This window comes from Sceloporus occidentalis, unplaced genomic scaffold, assembly GCF_023333645.1.
Source record: "Sceloporus occidentalis isolate IW3139 unplaced genomic scaffold, rSceOcc1.0.p SCAF_1, whole genome shotgun sequence".
NCBI classification, from domain to species: domain Eukaryota; kingdom Metazoa; phylum Chordata; class Lepidosauria; order Squamata; family Phrynosomatidae; genus Sceloporus; species Sceloporus occidentalis.
In genome coordinates, this window is record NW_028316981.1 from 186233253 (window position 1) to 186248170 (window position 14918).

General features: G+C 40.6%; 1 protein-coding gene across 5 annotated transcripts in view; it reads right to left on the bottom strand.

Moving 5' to 3' along the window:
- The window catches only part of IL27RA (interleukin 27 receptor subunit alpha), a 41020-nt gene that overhangs the window by 14483 nt on the left and 11619 nt on the right, over positions 1 to 14918 (bottom strand). For all 5 annotated transcript variants that reach the window (XM_089486772.1, XM_089486752.1, XM_089486745.1 and 2 more), the window contains 7 exons: positions 14679 to 14833; positions 12829 to 12976; positions 11549 to 11628; positions 6980 to 7175; positions 3407 to 3607; positions 2249 to 2350; positions 1206 to 1367 (listed from right to left, as the gene is read on the bottom strand). In XM_089486772.1, coding sequence (XP_089342898.1) covers positions 1206 to 1367; positions 2249 to 2350; positions 3407 to 3607; positions 6980 to 7175; positions 11549 to 11628; positions 12829 to 12976; positions 14679 to 14833 — 1044 coding nt within the window. The remainder of the gene's footprint in view (positions 1 to 1205; positions 1368 to 2248; positions 2351 to 3406; positions 3608 to 6979; positions 7176 to 11548; positions 11629 to 12828; positions 12977 to 14678; positions 14834 to 14918) is intronic.

Below are 14918 nucleotides of genomic sequence, written 5' to 3' on the forward strand. Positions count from 1 at the left end.
AAATGTTTTACATACTATATTTTGTTTGTTATCTCTTGCATTAATTTATCATTCAGTTGATTTTTTAATTATTTGTATTTCTTGGACTATCTTCTTGTCATTTGGATTCCTTATATTTTCTTGCTCTTTCAATTTTAATTTTTGAAATAAGATTTTCTCTTTTTCTTTGTTTGCTTTATTTTTCCTACTGCCTCGTGGAATTAGGTGTCATCTAATCACTGCCTTGCTGGCATCCCACACTATGTGCACTGGAGTGTCTCCTTATTTACATTTAAATCAAAATATAATCTTAGTTCTTGTTTAATTAACGACAGTTTCTCATTTTGTGTTTCTAGTTCTGTTGCTAAATAGTGTCTGTTATTGTCTTTAAATATTACTTTAGCATTGCCGTTAACATTGATATATGTGGCTACTCCTTTTTGTTGTTGGTCATTTGAGGCTGCAAACAGGCTGCCTAATTTTTTTTTTTCCAACAATCTTAAATCTTTCGTTTTTAAGCATGTTTCTTGTAAGCAGATTATATTTACTTTTTGTTTGATCAAATAATGTAAAATTTTCCTTTTTTTAAATTTGGAATTTAATCCATTGACATTCCATGACAATATCTTTATTGATGTGTTATTTTATTTATTTAAATTAAATTAATTGTATTTTTAAAATGTAATTGTATTTTAAAAATTTAATTGTATTTTTATTAATTGTGTGTTTTTTAATTTAATTGTATTTTTTTATTTATTGTTGTAATTCGCCTGGATTCCTTGTGATCGGGCGGGATATAAATAAATCATTTATTATTGTTGTTGTTGTTGTTATTATTATTATTATTATTATTATTATTATTTAACCCACAGATTATTTCCTTAAGATATCTCCCTAACTTGGAGTATCTATCAGGTTGTAAGCCCCTCACACTGGACTTAAACCTCAGTTCCCCTCTGGAACTCATAAAACTATGTCCACTCACTCACCTATTTGGTGAGGCCAGAAGCTGCACCAAAGCTATGCTCCAGTCCTTAGGACTGAAGCGTGGCTTTGGCGTGGTTTCCAGTCTCTTAGGACGCATGCCTCATTTAAACAGCATACCTCCAAAGTGACCCGAAGCAGCTTTATTTTGGCCTGTTCGTTCAGGCCCATAGATCCAGTTCCTTCTTCCACCAATCTTCCTGTTAACTGTCATTTGGACTAGGAGAGGGAGTATCACTTACTGGGAATGCGACTGACGTTCCCTGAAGAGGAATGATTTAGGTAAAGGGTGTAGTGGGTGATGTGTCCATTGCGACTTTCCAAAGGAATTTCCTTCCAAGAGATCTGAGAGGCAGTAGAAGAAATGCTTCTGTCCTGTAGCGCCTGAGGACTGGCCGATGGTGCTAGAAAAGAGGTGGAGGAGGAAGAGGAAAATGGATACGCTATGATATAAAGAAAAGTAGATTGAGTGCTTTGATACGTGGGCAAAGTTTGTTTCATTTCTAGATCATGTGAAAAATGCAGAACTTGGAAAAGTTACTTTTGGGGACTTAGTGAAGCCATGCTGGGAGATTCTGGGAGTTGTACTCTAAAATTAACATTTCCAAGCACTGAGTGCAAAGGAAGAGTGCAAATTTTGTGATCCACACACTTAAAATTCTTTATTACATATAACTTTCTGAATAGTACAAGGGTTATTTAGGGACTATCTGCTTCTGGATAATATTTGCAAAATGCTAATTAAGTCTTCAACATATACAATTAAGATTGGGTTAAATATAACATGAAGACAATGCTGAGTTAACATTAGAGTTCATTGCCACAAGAGATGTGGAGATGGCTATCAGCTTGGACAACTTTTATGAGGAATTAAACTGTATTGTAATGTTTTTTATAACTTTGTAAGCCGCCCTGATCATTTCTTGGAAGGGCGGGGTAGAAATAAAATTTATTATTATTATTATTATTATTATTATTATTAAGAGATGGTAGAGAAAACTGCTCTTAGTCAGCTGTTACTACTCAGGAGGGTTATACACGCTATCTCCCAGAGACAGCAAATGTTTCTGTTGCAACGTCTGCTGCATCTTTTAAAACTGGGTCATTGTTTGTAAACAAGTATATGCCTATCACCCAAAACCTGAGAGAAATAAGTATAACAGTCCAGGATAGGTCATAGTTAATAGAACATAGGTTTTAGCTGGAAACAGTAGGTGGCACCAAATGGCTTTCATTTTGCTGGGTGGTCAAGGTAGTCTGTTTCCCTTCTGCCCTCTGAATTTACCTTCTTCCTTGAAGTAGGCTTGCACAGCGACTGAGGTGCTGCTCCCATCAGCATACAAAGCATAAACACCGACGCGGTAAGGTATTTTTGATCTAAAGTCACCTGACAAGGGAAAGAACAAAAAAGGTGATAGTTAAGCAACTGGAAGACGTACCATCTATAAACAGCACAGTATGGACAAATCCCAGATAAAATCTGGACCATGTTAAGCCCATAGACAAGATGTTATTTGGTCTCCCAAAGATCCCCACATATCACATATTAATCTGATTTATATCCCAAATTCTCCCTATACAGGATATAAGGTGGCCTTTGTTGTTGTTGTTGTTATTCTGTGCCTTCAAGTCATTTCTGCCTTATGGCGATCCTATGATGGGGTTTTCTTGGCAAGATTTGTTCGGAAGAGGTTTGCCATTTCCTTCCCCTGAGGCTGAGAACATGTGGCTTCCAAAGGTCATCCAGTGGGTTTCATGGCTGAGCTGAAAATCGGACCCTGGTTTCCGGAGTCATACTCCAACACTCAAACTATAGCATTTAAAAAACAGGGTACTGTAGAAAACATTCTTTAAACAAAAGCTTTTTAAAAATGTCATCTGCATCAAATGAAAGCTCTCTAGGTGGTAAATGAAAGGCTGGCACATCATATTCCACCAACTAGATTAGAGACAGATTGAATGAAACTGCAGAAACACAGTTTCTGGTCTGTAAATAGCAGCCCTCAGGAATTACAAGCCCCAATGGCAGAAGGGGAAGTCTAATAGTTTCTCTTCCTCCCACAAAAACTGCTGATACTGGCATTGTGTTTCAAGGGAAACCTCCACTGGCAACAGTGGGAACTTGCTTTCACTGGAAACAGCAGCTTCAATGGCTGCATCTACTGCAGAATAGATGCAGATTGAATCCACTTTAACTGCAATGACTCAATGTTATAGAATTTGTAGTTTTGTGAGATATTTAGTCTTCTATGTCCAAGAGCTCTGGTGCCACAACAAACTACAAGCCCACAGGATTCCATAGGATGGAACTATGACAGTTAATTCTGCAGTGTGGCAGCAGCTAGTTTTACCCTTACCTAACCCCAATGTATCTTTGTGTTAACTACACTCCTACAATTGTCCTCAGGCTTAGCTTGGCTCCTAAATCCCCCTCACTACTCACCTCTCAGCTGGGCGCTGTTGCTGCTACCTGGCCTGCGGATCCAGTTCAGTGGCCTTCCCTTGCTTCTGAGGAGCTCTTCTCTCCACTCCACAACATACTCCTCAGGCTGAACCCACTGGGGGCTCGTGCTGGGCTTCCACGTCACATTGAGACCCAGGTCTGGTACTGCCACCACCTGGGTTTCCTCAGGGCCAGGGCGCTCTGGAAAAAAAGACAAAATGTGTTTTTTTTAATTAAAAATAAATTTTATTGAGTCAAAAACTCTACAAACAACACATACATCATAATACAAGATAATACACCACAATACAATGCAAATACAACCCAATATAACCTAATACAACACAATACATATCTGTCTTTCCATACATCTTTATCACTATGTATTTTCCCTATGCCTGTATTTATTCCCTACTCATACTATCTACTGCTAATTTCGTTTACAATCTTCTTTGTCTTAGTATAACCACTCGCTCATTTATCCATCTGTTCATCACAAAATCCTTTCCTTTTCTTTCATCAATCATCTTTTCTCTAAATCCTTCTTGTTCTACCTTTACCCCTCCATCTACCATTCTATATTTCCACCCAACACAATATCTTCAACATACTTTCTACCTTCCCCACACTTTCCCATACCTTCTCACACCTACATCAATCTTCTACAATTGGTTTGTGATGACACAGAGAAGCCTCCGTGGTTTTGGTTGTCATTATTATTGTTGTTGTTATTATGTTTATTTGTATAGCGCCATAGGCTTTACAAGAGAGAGAAAACAATAATCCAAAACATCCCTAGCAGTCTGCAATCCATTCCTTCTAATGGATCCTTTGAGGATTATGCCAACTGTGAGTGCAAGAACAGGCCCCTTGATCTGGATTGGGACCACAGTGGTTGATAGGTTGGAAAGACCTATAGGCTTCAAGTCCCACTAGTATTTTGTATACAGCAACTGCCACTTAAATAGAGAAAGCACACCCTGAATTGTAACATGTAGTTTGGGTACACCTCCCTCATACAGAAAGAAAGTACTTTCTCTTATGTTTACATTAGCTGCTCTCATAGCAGCAAATTGTCCACCCAGGATGACCAGATGTTCTAACTGTAAATGGTAGGACATGACAAAATAAAAGCTAAAAACACTCATAAAGATAAAAGCATGCTTCTTAGTCATGCTCAAAATGGAGGACATTTTGGGATTCCTCCCAGACAGAACTTGGAAATGTAGGACATGTCCTGCAAAAGAAAGACATCTAGTCACCCTGTGTCCACCAGCATTTGGGACAGGAAGGAGCAGAGAAAAATGACCCTAAGTCCAAATTTTAGTTCCAGCAAGAGAAGCCCTACTGAGTAAATGAATGCATGGTAAAGCAACATTCATGCTAATTCGCACTGATTCAACTGATCTACTGTAAGTGGGACTAGCAAGTGGTTTCAAGCCTTAGCCATCAAAGAAAGGAAGGATGGAAAAGGTTGTCAACACTTCTTTCTTCCCTATGTGTGTCACTGAATCCTCACCTTCTTTCTCTGCCTCTTACTATGGGTGGTGGTGGGGTTGGGCAAAGGGCTGAATTTTCTACAGGCGAAGCTCTCACATGGTGAAGGCTATTCAGCTAGTCACTGCTGAGAGGTAACCAGGCTTTTAGAGCCCCTTCTGAGGGCACATGAGTTGATCATTTTGATAGGAGTCACTGACAAACGCCAAATCCAAATCTACTAAATGACAAGCAGAGGAGAATATGTATGTTATTGCTTCAGTGGAGGGTCCCTTAGGAAGCAAGCAAGAACACATACGCCAAAAAGAGACGCATCCTCTGAAGGTGCATCCTCACTACAAAAATAAAGCAGTTTGACACCACTTTAACTGTCACGGCTCCATCCTGTGGAATCTTAGGATTTGTAGTTTTGCTGAGGTTTTCAGCCTGGTCCGTCAGAGCACTCTGGTGCCTCACCAAACCACAAATGGGATAGAGTCATGGCAGTTAAAGTGGTATCAAATGGCTTCATTTCTGCAGTATGGACATAGCAAAGGAGTCACAGCATCCCTCAGGACCTTCCCCACTTCTAATAGGCCTGAAACTCTACAGTGGCATTTCCCCACATTTGCATGTCGACATCCAAAACAGGGGTGGGCAACTTGTAGCCCTCCAGATGTTGTTGGCAGCTTCCCAAATCCTTCATCCTTGGCTGCAGTGGCAAGGCCTGATGGGAAATGCAGTCCAGTATTATCTAGAGGGCCAAAGTTGCCCATCTCAGACTGAAACTGTGTACACAAAGCCTGCTTCCACACAATCTTTTCTTCACTTTGCTTCCACCAACAGCTACAAGAGCACAGGCTTTTTATGGAAAGAGATTAGTTATTTCCGTCAGTCTGCCTGAAGTAGCTTAGGGAAGTATGGCCTCTGTCAAACTATTTCCTGTCATTCTTCCTCCTGCCTTAAAACACATACAGCCAGAGTGATGCAAGTATTGCTTTTCACCCCATGACTTTTTATCCCCTGTGAATCTAGCTATTACACAGTTTTCTTCCTTATTTTTTTGTGCTTGACTGCTTGTGTCAGGCACAGGCAGTAGCACTGAGGAGAAACCCTTTTGGACCAACACAATGCATTTTGTGGAATATCCACTGACAGTCTAATAATCTTCATAGGTTCTGCAAATGTGGTGATGGTGTTCCCCTTGTATTCTTCTTTGTGCTATCTTTATTTGCCAAAAGGAAGTGAACTTTTCATTTTTTATGGCACACACCTGTAACTGTAAATTCTCTCTCTGGGATACTTAGTATACACTGCAGTGGGCCCCGCCATATTTGCTGGGGTTAGGGGTGCAGGACCCCTGTGAAAGTGGAAAAAATGCAAATTTTAAGAAGCACTGTTTTTTAACTGGGAGAACACCTCTCTAGGAATCTTTAGTCTTCCAGAATTTCACTGGAGGAGCTACAAATGCCTAGAGAATTGTTCTCTCTAAGAATCTGTTAGTCTTCCAGTGTGACTTCTTGTGGATGTTGACCATAGAGAGAACATATTAACTAAATCCGTGAATAATCAGACATGCAGAAGTCAAATCCACAACTGTGGACAAATGATTGCATTTGGGGCTTAAACAGGTCAAGTCCTTCTCCTCCCTCAATACCCACATCAACAGAAATTGTTTGAATTGTAAGTCCTACATGCTCACAACTCCTTGTCAGGCTGTGTTTATTGTTAAAGTTTATGAAGGCTACCTTATATGTGGTGGGATCCTGTAGTGTATGTAGAAATCATGCCTCCAAATGACGTGAATTTGAGTGGTTGAGTGCCTAGTGTAAATTTAGCATGTTTGAGGCTATGTACTTTTGAGCGGAGAAAGAAAGAAAGGGTAACAGGAAAGAAGTTCTCTTATGAAGAGGCAGGAACTGGGGGAGCAAACAGATAGCAACTCCAGCACCTTTTTCTTTAGGGGTAGGATGAATCAACTTTCATCAGATGAGGGAAGGCAGGAAATGAGGCATGAGAAGGGAAAAAAAGAAACACCAGCATCGACCTCTTGCAAAAATGCTGTAGGCCATTTCTTCCTGCATGATCAACTCTTGCCTGTTTGCTCCAAGCTGAGATTGGCTGGCAGTGTCTTCTTAATGGAATTGCGTGCTGTCACCCAAGCATACACAGCCGTATGAGGGAGGGTTGCATTGCAGCAATGGCATATCATCTTGTAGATGTTTTTGCTATTATCCCGGTAGGTGACTTCATAGTCGAGGATGTTGCCCTGGGCTACGTCTGGGTCCAGTGCCTGTAAAAGGGATGTTCCCATGGTCAAGGAAGGACTTGTAAGAAAGAAAAAAGAACTGAAAACCCTGAAGTGATACCACTGGTAACCACACATAACCTCATAACTCCTAAGGAAGCCTGGTGCACACTTGCAACAGCCATTGTAAACAGATGTGCCTTTTACAAGCTGTGTGACGGGGCAACAAATGTGAGAGGGCACAGCTTCTCTTGCCAAGGAAATGCCACAGTAACAGCATTTGCATCTGCTTGTCATGCATCCACTAAAGGCACAAAGCTGGCAAGTGAAAGATAAGAACCAATGTAATTTTGATGACAGCAGTTGCATCTTAATAGTGGGTCCTTTAAGCTTTTTCACTCAATGATAAACAACAGCAGCAAAACATACACACTTCAGTTGACTGGCAATGGCTTCCATCCGCCACCAGTCTCTTCTCTCACCTGCATGTCTGACCACCAGCTTCTCAAGTAACAAGACCCCAACTCAGTAGGATTCTGGTAGTTTAGTGGTAAAATTTGAAAGGGTGCATGCTCAGGTGCTCATTGTCACAATTCCCAGAGCCATGTGTCCAACAGTAGCCTAAAATGTAGATAGATGTGCTCACACTTATCAATAACTCTTTTCTAGCAAAGTTCATGTCCACCGTGTAAAGCTGAGTAAGGTCAAAAACACACTGCAGAAATAATCCAGTTTGAGACTGCTTTAACTACCCTGGCTCAGTGCTAGGGAACCCTGGGAATTGTAGTTTATTGTGGCATCAGAGCTCTCTGATAGATAAGGCTAAATGTTTCATAAAACTACAGCCCCCAGAATTCTCTAGCATTGAGCCAGGGCAGTTAAAGCGGTCTCAAACTGGATTATTTCTGCAGTGTGTTTTGGACCTAAGTTTGGAAACGTTAAGATTTAGACAGCCAGCATGGTGTAGTGGTTTGAACATTAGACTAGGACTCTGGAAGAGTAGGATTTGAATCCTCTCTCGAATTCAGGAACCCACTGGGTGACCTTGGGCAAATCGCAGTCTCTCAGCCTCAGATGAAGGGAAAGACAGATCCCCTTTGAATAAAACTCTGTAATAGGTTTGCCTTAGGGTTGACATAAGTCAAAAGCAACTTGAAAGCACACAACAATGAAATTCAGCTTTAAGCTGCCCATGTGAGATTGAGTCATTCCAAAATCCTTTATTAGAACAGTGATAGCTCACAACAGTCTACATATTCAGAGGGAACTGTGTTGGTCATGCAGCAAAATAAAACAAAATGCAAAATTCACAAAAGGATGATAACCATTACTGGCCAACTAAAATGCACAACACACATCATGCAGACTTTCAAAGCTTCACTAACTTTTTCTTCAGGCAAAATATGTTTTAAAAATCAGACGGTAGAAGAAAAATGATGATGTTGGAATCATAAACCTACCTTTTGTATCAAATGTTGTTTCTGTTTTAGTTCAATTGGTTTGGGGGGATTTCAATGCAAAAAAACACACACAAAGGAGAGTAAAATTTAATTTTCATTAAAACTAGTTAAACTATAACTCCATTAGATTAAATTTTACTGCTACTACTAGAGTTAAAATTTTACTGTCCTTTGTTTCAGTCCCCACATGGCCAAGAAGGGAGTGGCAACTGCCGGCATTGAGATTTCCCCAGATCAACTGAACTACAACAGAAATAGCGGCTGATACAAAATGTAGGGTTATGACTCTAACACCATCACTTTTCTTCTCCTGTATAACATCTTCTGCCTGATGAAGAAGCCAGGGGAGCTTTGAAAGTTTGCAGAATGTACAGTCAGCCCTCTTCATCCATGGTTTCCTTATTCATGGATTCAACCATCCACGGTTTGAAAATATCTATATAAGTTCCAAATTGCAAACCTTGATTTTGTCATTTTATGAGGGGCATCGTTTCTATGCCATTCCATTTAATGGGACTTGAACATCCAGTGATTTTGGTATCCACAGAGGGTCCTGGAACCAAACCTCAGTGGATACCAAGGGCCCACTGTATATGCATTTTGGTTAGTCAGTAAAGATGTAAAAAAATTTTGTGGGTTTTTCGGGCTATGTGGCCATGTTCTAGCAGAGTTTCTTTCTGATGTTTCTTGACTTGCAGCCCGGGAAGTAGTGCCCACCATATAATTATTTTGTGGATTTTGGATTTTGTTTTATTTCACAACAATATATTGTCATTGCTGAGAAAACCCGAACATAAATTAAGCCCCGAGAAAACAAGAAAGCCTGCAAAGGTATGTGGGAGATGATATCTCCTGTACCCTTGCTAGTCAAGAAGTGCTGGTGTTGTGATCCTATAAACACACTCATAATACCACTACTTACAAGCCTCCCAACTGAGAGGCTGCTCTAGCCTGGGCTAGAGTGCATTAGGGAAGTACTGCTCAACTGTTTAGAAAAGGAAGAGGACATGCAACTGCAGAGGGAACTCATGAAGTGTGTGAGTGTATGTGTGTGTTGGGGTGAATGGGGAAAAGAACAGCTTGCTAGCCTAGTAACAGTTTTATTAGCCTGCCTGCTAACATACAATTCTTTCTTTCCTCTATAGCTAGATTCCACTAAGTGAAATCATGCTGAGATTTATTGTTGCTGTTGTGTGCCTTCAAGTCACTTCTAACTTATGGCAACCCTAAGGTGAACCTGTCATGGGGTTTTCTTGGCAAGATTTGTTCAGAGGTGGTTTGCCATTGCCTGCCTCTGAGGCTGAGAGAGTGTGACTAGCCCACAGTCACCAGTGGTTTCATAACTGAGCTGAGATGAGGCTCAATAAAAGTCCCTCTGGTTTTCTTCACTGACCAGTGGAGGCAGAATTCTGTGGCTGGCTATCACCATGAGCAACATGTGATGCACTCTTGGTGAAGAGGTCGTCTCAGCTCATCACTTTTCCTCTGTGACTTCATTTTATGCCAGAGGTGGACAACTGTGGCCTTCAGGAGTATTACAGATAACTCGGGCACAATGATGTATTCTTTTCCATTTACACAAGGCCAAGTGGAAATTCTCCAATATCTCCCCAAATAATTGTTCCAGTATATTTTTTAGTTCTTAGGCCAAATCAAGAATGGCCCCCAAGATTTTGCTGCCTAAGGCAGAGTAGCAAATCCACAACACTCCAAGTCATGGTGCACAGGAGTCAAAGGCAAAGATATTTTGGACACATGAAGAAATAAACATCTCCAACAATCAAAATGTAACAGCAAGCAGTTAAACAACTAACAACTTCTACTTTTTGTGACACCCCAAATCTGCTGTTTGAGATTTGTCATGTCTAACAGTAGGCCTGGTCCTGGTGAAAAGACAGGTTTTGGAGAGAACAGTGTCAGCAGTCCAGGTTTTCATCCAGTCTTTAAAGGGGCTCTCCTAAAAAGATCCAGTGCCTTGGACAGCTCCTTTAAGGCTACCTAAAACCTGGACTGGATTCACTGCCTCCCTGACATGGAAGCCAAAAGCCACAATTGGAAAAAAATCCTGACAGGAATTTGCTATCTGGTACTAAAAACATACATAGATAGAATCTTTCTTACAGTCATAGACTAGCACATCGAAAACAGGCATCATCTCTTATGCATCATCTCTATATAATGCTAATAAAATATTAATAACTATATAGTACTAGCCAGCAGTTCACAATCATAATAAAGAAAAAGCAGTGCACCAACCAAATGGGAAATCACTCTGCTGACCAGTTGTTGCTGTTCTCTACCAGCACAGCAGTTTCTCGTTGCAGGCATCAGCATATCTGCTAAAAGTCCTCACTTTGTGTTAACACTCTTGGTTCCCACCAGCTATAAGCTCAAAAGCAGAACAACAAGAGACACTCTAACATAGGGAAAGCTTAATTTCCATTACCAGGGTAAGTGTCAGATTTTTCATGCACAACAACAATTGTTTTTACACATTCACACAGCATAGTTAGTTTGGTGCCAATTTCCCACTGACAGGTTAGTAGGGGAGTGTGAGGAGTTGGCTGCAGAGCTTAGAAATGTTGCCTTTTTTGGACTGTAGGTCCCATGATCCCCAGTCAGCTGCTAGTGAACATGCTGACTGGAGCATTCTAGAAACTGCACTCCAGAAGAGTAACTTTTTCAAACTCTTGACCCAACTTCCAACAATTGCCCAATCAGTAAGGTCACTGGCTTGCCAAGCTATGGTTCTTTCTTGGTGCACCCTTTAATACTTGTGTCCTAAAAAAACTTACTCGATGATAACTCTTACAAGCCACACTTAAGAGAGATTTTGATCCTTCCAATACTGCCTTGTCACTTCTGCAGATTATCCTTAGCTTGTCTCTTGAATTCTCTCATGCACATTTTGAGCCAGACCCAAAGGTGTGGGACTGACTTAGTCTACTGGCATCTTACCTTCCATAGCAGAAGAAAGTTTTGGTTCCCATTTTCAGAAACACCAACTTCCCGCCAGACATCTACCTGACCTAATGGAGCTTAAGATAACAGAAAGATATTCAAGGATTAGTATGAAGTCACAAGAGTGCTCCCCAAAAAATGTATATGCAAAAAACACTAAGAACTAGCACCACACACAATTTGCTTGTTCTAATCCAATGCAAGAAAAATAACAAAAGGTAACCTGTCGAGGGTTTGACCCCACTTATTACTACTCTGATTCCACAATTTGAACCCTATAGATCCATTCCCAAGGAGTGCTAACAGAATCCTGCACTTCAGCCATTCAGTGCAAGGTAATAACTTTAAACTAAGGATAGGGAACCTCATCCAAAAATCCCATTCCAGGTCTTTGGGTTCCTCAAACGAGCATGCTCTCTTCCTTATGACACCATTGTTGGGTGGTTTTCAGGCTTCTGTATGGGACTTTACCTGAGTTCTCCACACTCAGCTTAGATCAGGGATCTAAGAGGGCAACTGCATGGGATCTAGAGAACAACTTACTCCCCAGCCTTCCCCTGCAGGCCACACTCTCTCTTGAGAGCATGCCAAAATTTTCCTTTTGTTTACCCTTGAAAACAGAACCTGGAAATTACTTTCTATCCCCAGAGTTTGGAGAGAAAATGGTGGAAACATAAGAAATTAAAGAAATTAGAATTCTGGGTGGGAGAGTGTTTCTGTGCATTTGGGAGGGCTGTGGCCATTACTGAGGGATGATTTACACTTGAAAATTATCCCAAAATATTTTAAAGAGGGGCTTGAGAAATTCCCAACCCCTCTCACACATTACAGCTTTTAGTTGTATATGTTTAGCCTGGAGAAGAGAAGGTTAAGAGGTGACATGATAGCTACTTTTAAATATCTGAAGTGATGTCATATTGAGGATGGAGCAAGCTTGTTTTCTGCTGCTCCAGAGACTAGGGCACAGAGCAATGGTATCAAGCCACAGGAAAAGAGCTTCCACCAAAACATTAGGAAGAACCTCCTGACAATAACTGTTTGGACAGTGGAAGACGCTCCCTCGGAGTGTGGTGGAGTCTCCTTCGTTGGGGATGTTTAAACAGAGGCTGGCTGGCCATTTGTCAGGAGTACTTTGACTGCATATTCCTTCATAGCAAGGGGTTGGACTGGATGGCCCAGGTGGTCTGTTCCAACTCTATGATTCTATTATTCTATCTCACAATGTAACACATGAGTGCAACCAATAGGTGTTTTTAAAATGTGCATCAAATACCTACCAGCCTCAAGGGTTTTGAAGGTTTGAGGAGAACTCCATTCACTCCAAAAACCGTTTTCTGGAATGCACCGAGCCTCCACCTCATAGGAAGTGAATGGTTTCAGGTCCTCAAACTCATGACCCTCCTGGCCTACATCTTCCTCATGCAACTTGAAAACAAAAATAATCAGAATTGTTGTTTTTGCTATATGTATCCTAACTCTTTAAGTAAGATTTTTTAACTCATACATCAGGTCACACACAAGACAAGACAAGACAACCCAAGTCAACAAAAATATGTACACACAAGCATACAAACATCAGTCTACAAAAATATATCAAAACAGTTGCAAGTCTTCTGTGGTCCAAAACACACTGCAGAAATAATCCAGTTTGAGACCGCTTTAACTGCCCCGTCTCAATTCTAGGGAATTCTGGGAACTGTAGTTTTGTGAAACATTAAGCATTCTCTGAAAGATAGCTCTGGTGCCACAACAAACTACAATTCCCAGGATTCCCTAGCACTTAGCCAGGGCAGTTAAAGTAGTCTCAAACTGGATTATTTCTGCAGTGTGTTTTAGACTTGTGACACAGAAGTGAGAAAAGAAAAGGGAGGCAGAGTTATTTTTTGTAATGGGAGAGAAAGTAATCCCTAGCAAGTAAATTAACAGGATGTTGTTGGAAATCCTGGGTTCGCTTCTAAACTGGTTCTCTTCCAAACCCAGGCTTGTTACCTGGGAATAAGCCCATATCATCTTATTCTGTGATGCTTTTGATTTTGCATCCTGTTGGAATTTAGTATATTTGGTAGTTTATATATATTAAGCAGAACAGTAGCATGCCCAATGTATACATGTATAATAATGTATAATGTATACATGTATAATAACGTATAATATAATATACATGTATAATAAACAGTATACTCTAGTAATGTTAAAAAATAAACAAAACAAGACTTACTTTGTTGTTACAAAGAATTCATCTAATGTCCAGGAAAATAGATAGTAAGTAGAAAAACCTATACTTTGGTAGAGGAGTTCCTAAAACTGACTGTTATGAATGATAGCAAGAGGAAGGGGCATTTTTGAAGCAAAGCTTTGTGCCTACTTCCATCCCAGACCAAAGGACAGGAAGAAGAGGAAACAAAGAGTCACAAACACAGCTCTTAACCTTCAAGAAAAATGGGAAGGAGATAGGAAATGATGTCTGTTGAATCACACTGACCAAGGGAGCATAGAGAGATAAACAAGACAGGCAATCAAGGATGTTCTCATGCCAACTCCACTTCCAACACATCCTTCCCAAAGCATTGCAGCTTCGAGGCATCACTATGACTTACAGGTGTCTGAAAACATGCACCATCCAATAGATGCACTGATCAGACAGAGACGCTATTGACTATGATGTCCTCATGAGTGTCGCCCTTTAGAGCTGCTGAGTTTGTTAGTGCCATGTACCAAATGGTGTTTATTTAATCATTTACCCTTTTTCAACCTCCTTTCAAGTCAAATTCTTCCCAAGGCAGTTTACAAAGTAAAATGTTAGAACATTACAATATAAAATGTAAATAAAACAGCCTCATAAAACATTTAAAACAGCACTAAAAATTTCAAAGTAAAAATGTGCACCCATTTATTTCAAAGCAGAATAGAAGATCCATGTCTTTCCAGCCTGTTTAAAAACAGTAACAAAGAGGAAGTCATGAGAACCTCCATAATGGGGCATTCCATGAGGATGGGGGCCATTACAGAAAATGTCCTGTTAATAGACATTAAGCAGCTGCTTCTCATAAGTCAGGTAGGAGCTGACGGGATGGGGAAACAGACATGACACCTAAAACAACTTCTCACATTTTCACTCACAACTTACATAGGTCCAGTCATGGTCTGTGGATGCTTTGTATCGAAGAGCACAGATGAGAGGATGATGACCAACAGAAGCAGACCACAGAGGGTTCTTCCAGGTCACCAGAGCCCCAGAAGCATCTAGCTCTACAGGGTCCAGGATAGGAGGAGGGGGCTTCACTGAAAAAAAAAATACACCAAAGGTAAGAAAGACTCGGGCATCAGCACTTGTATCTCAACCAGTTAATTACATCCCTTAGCCAAA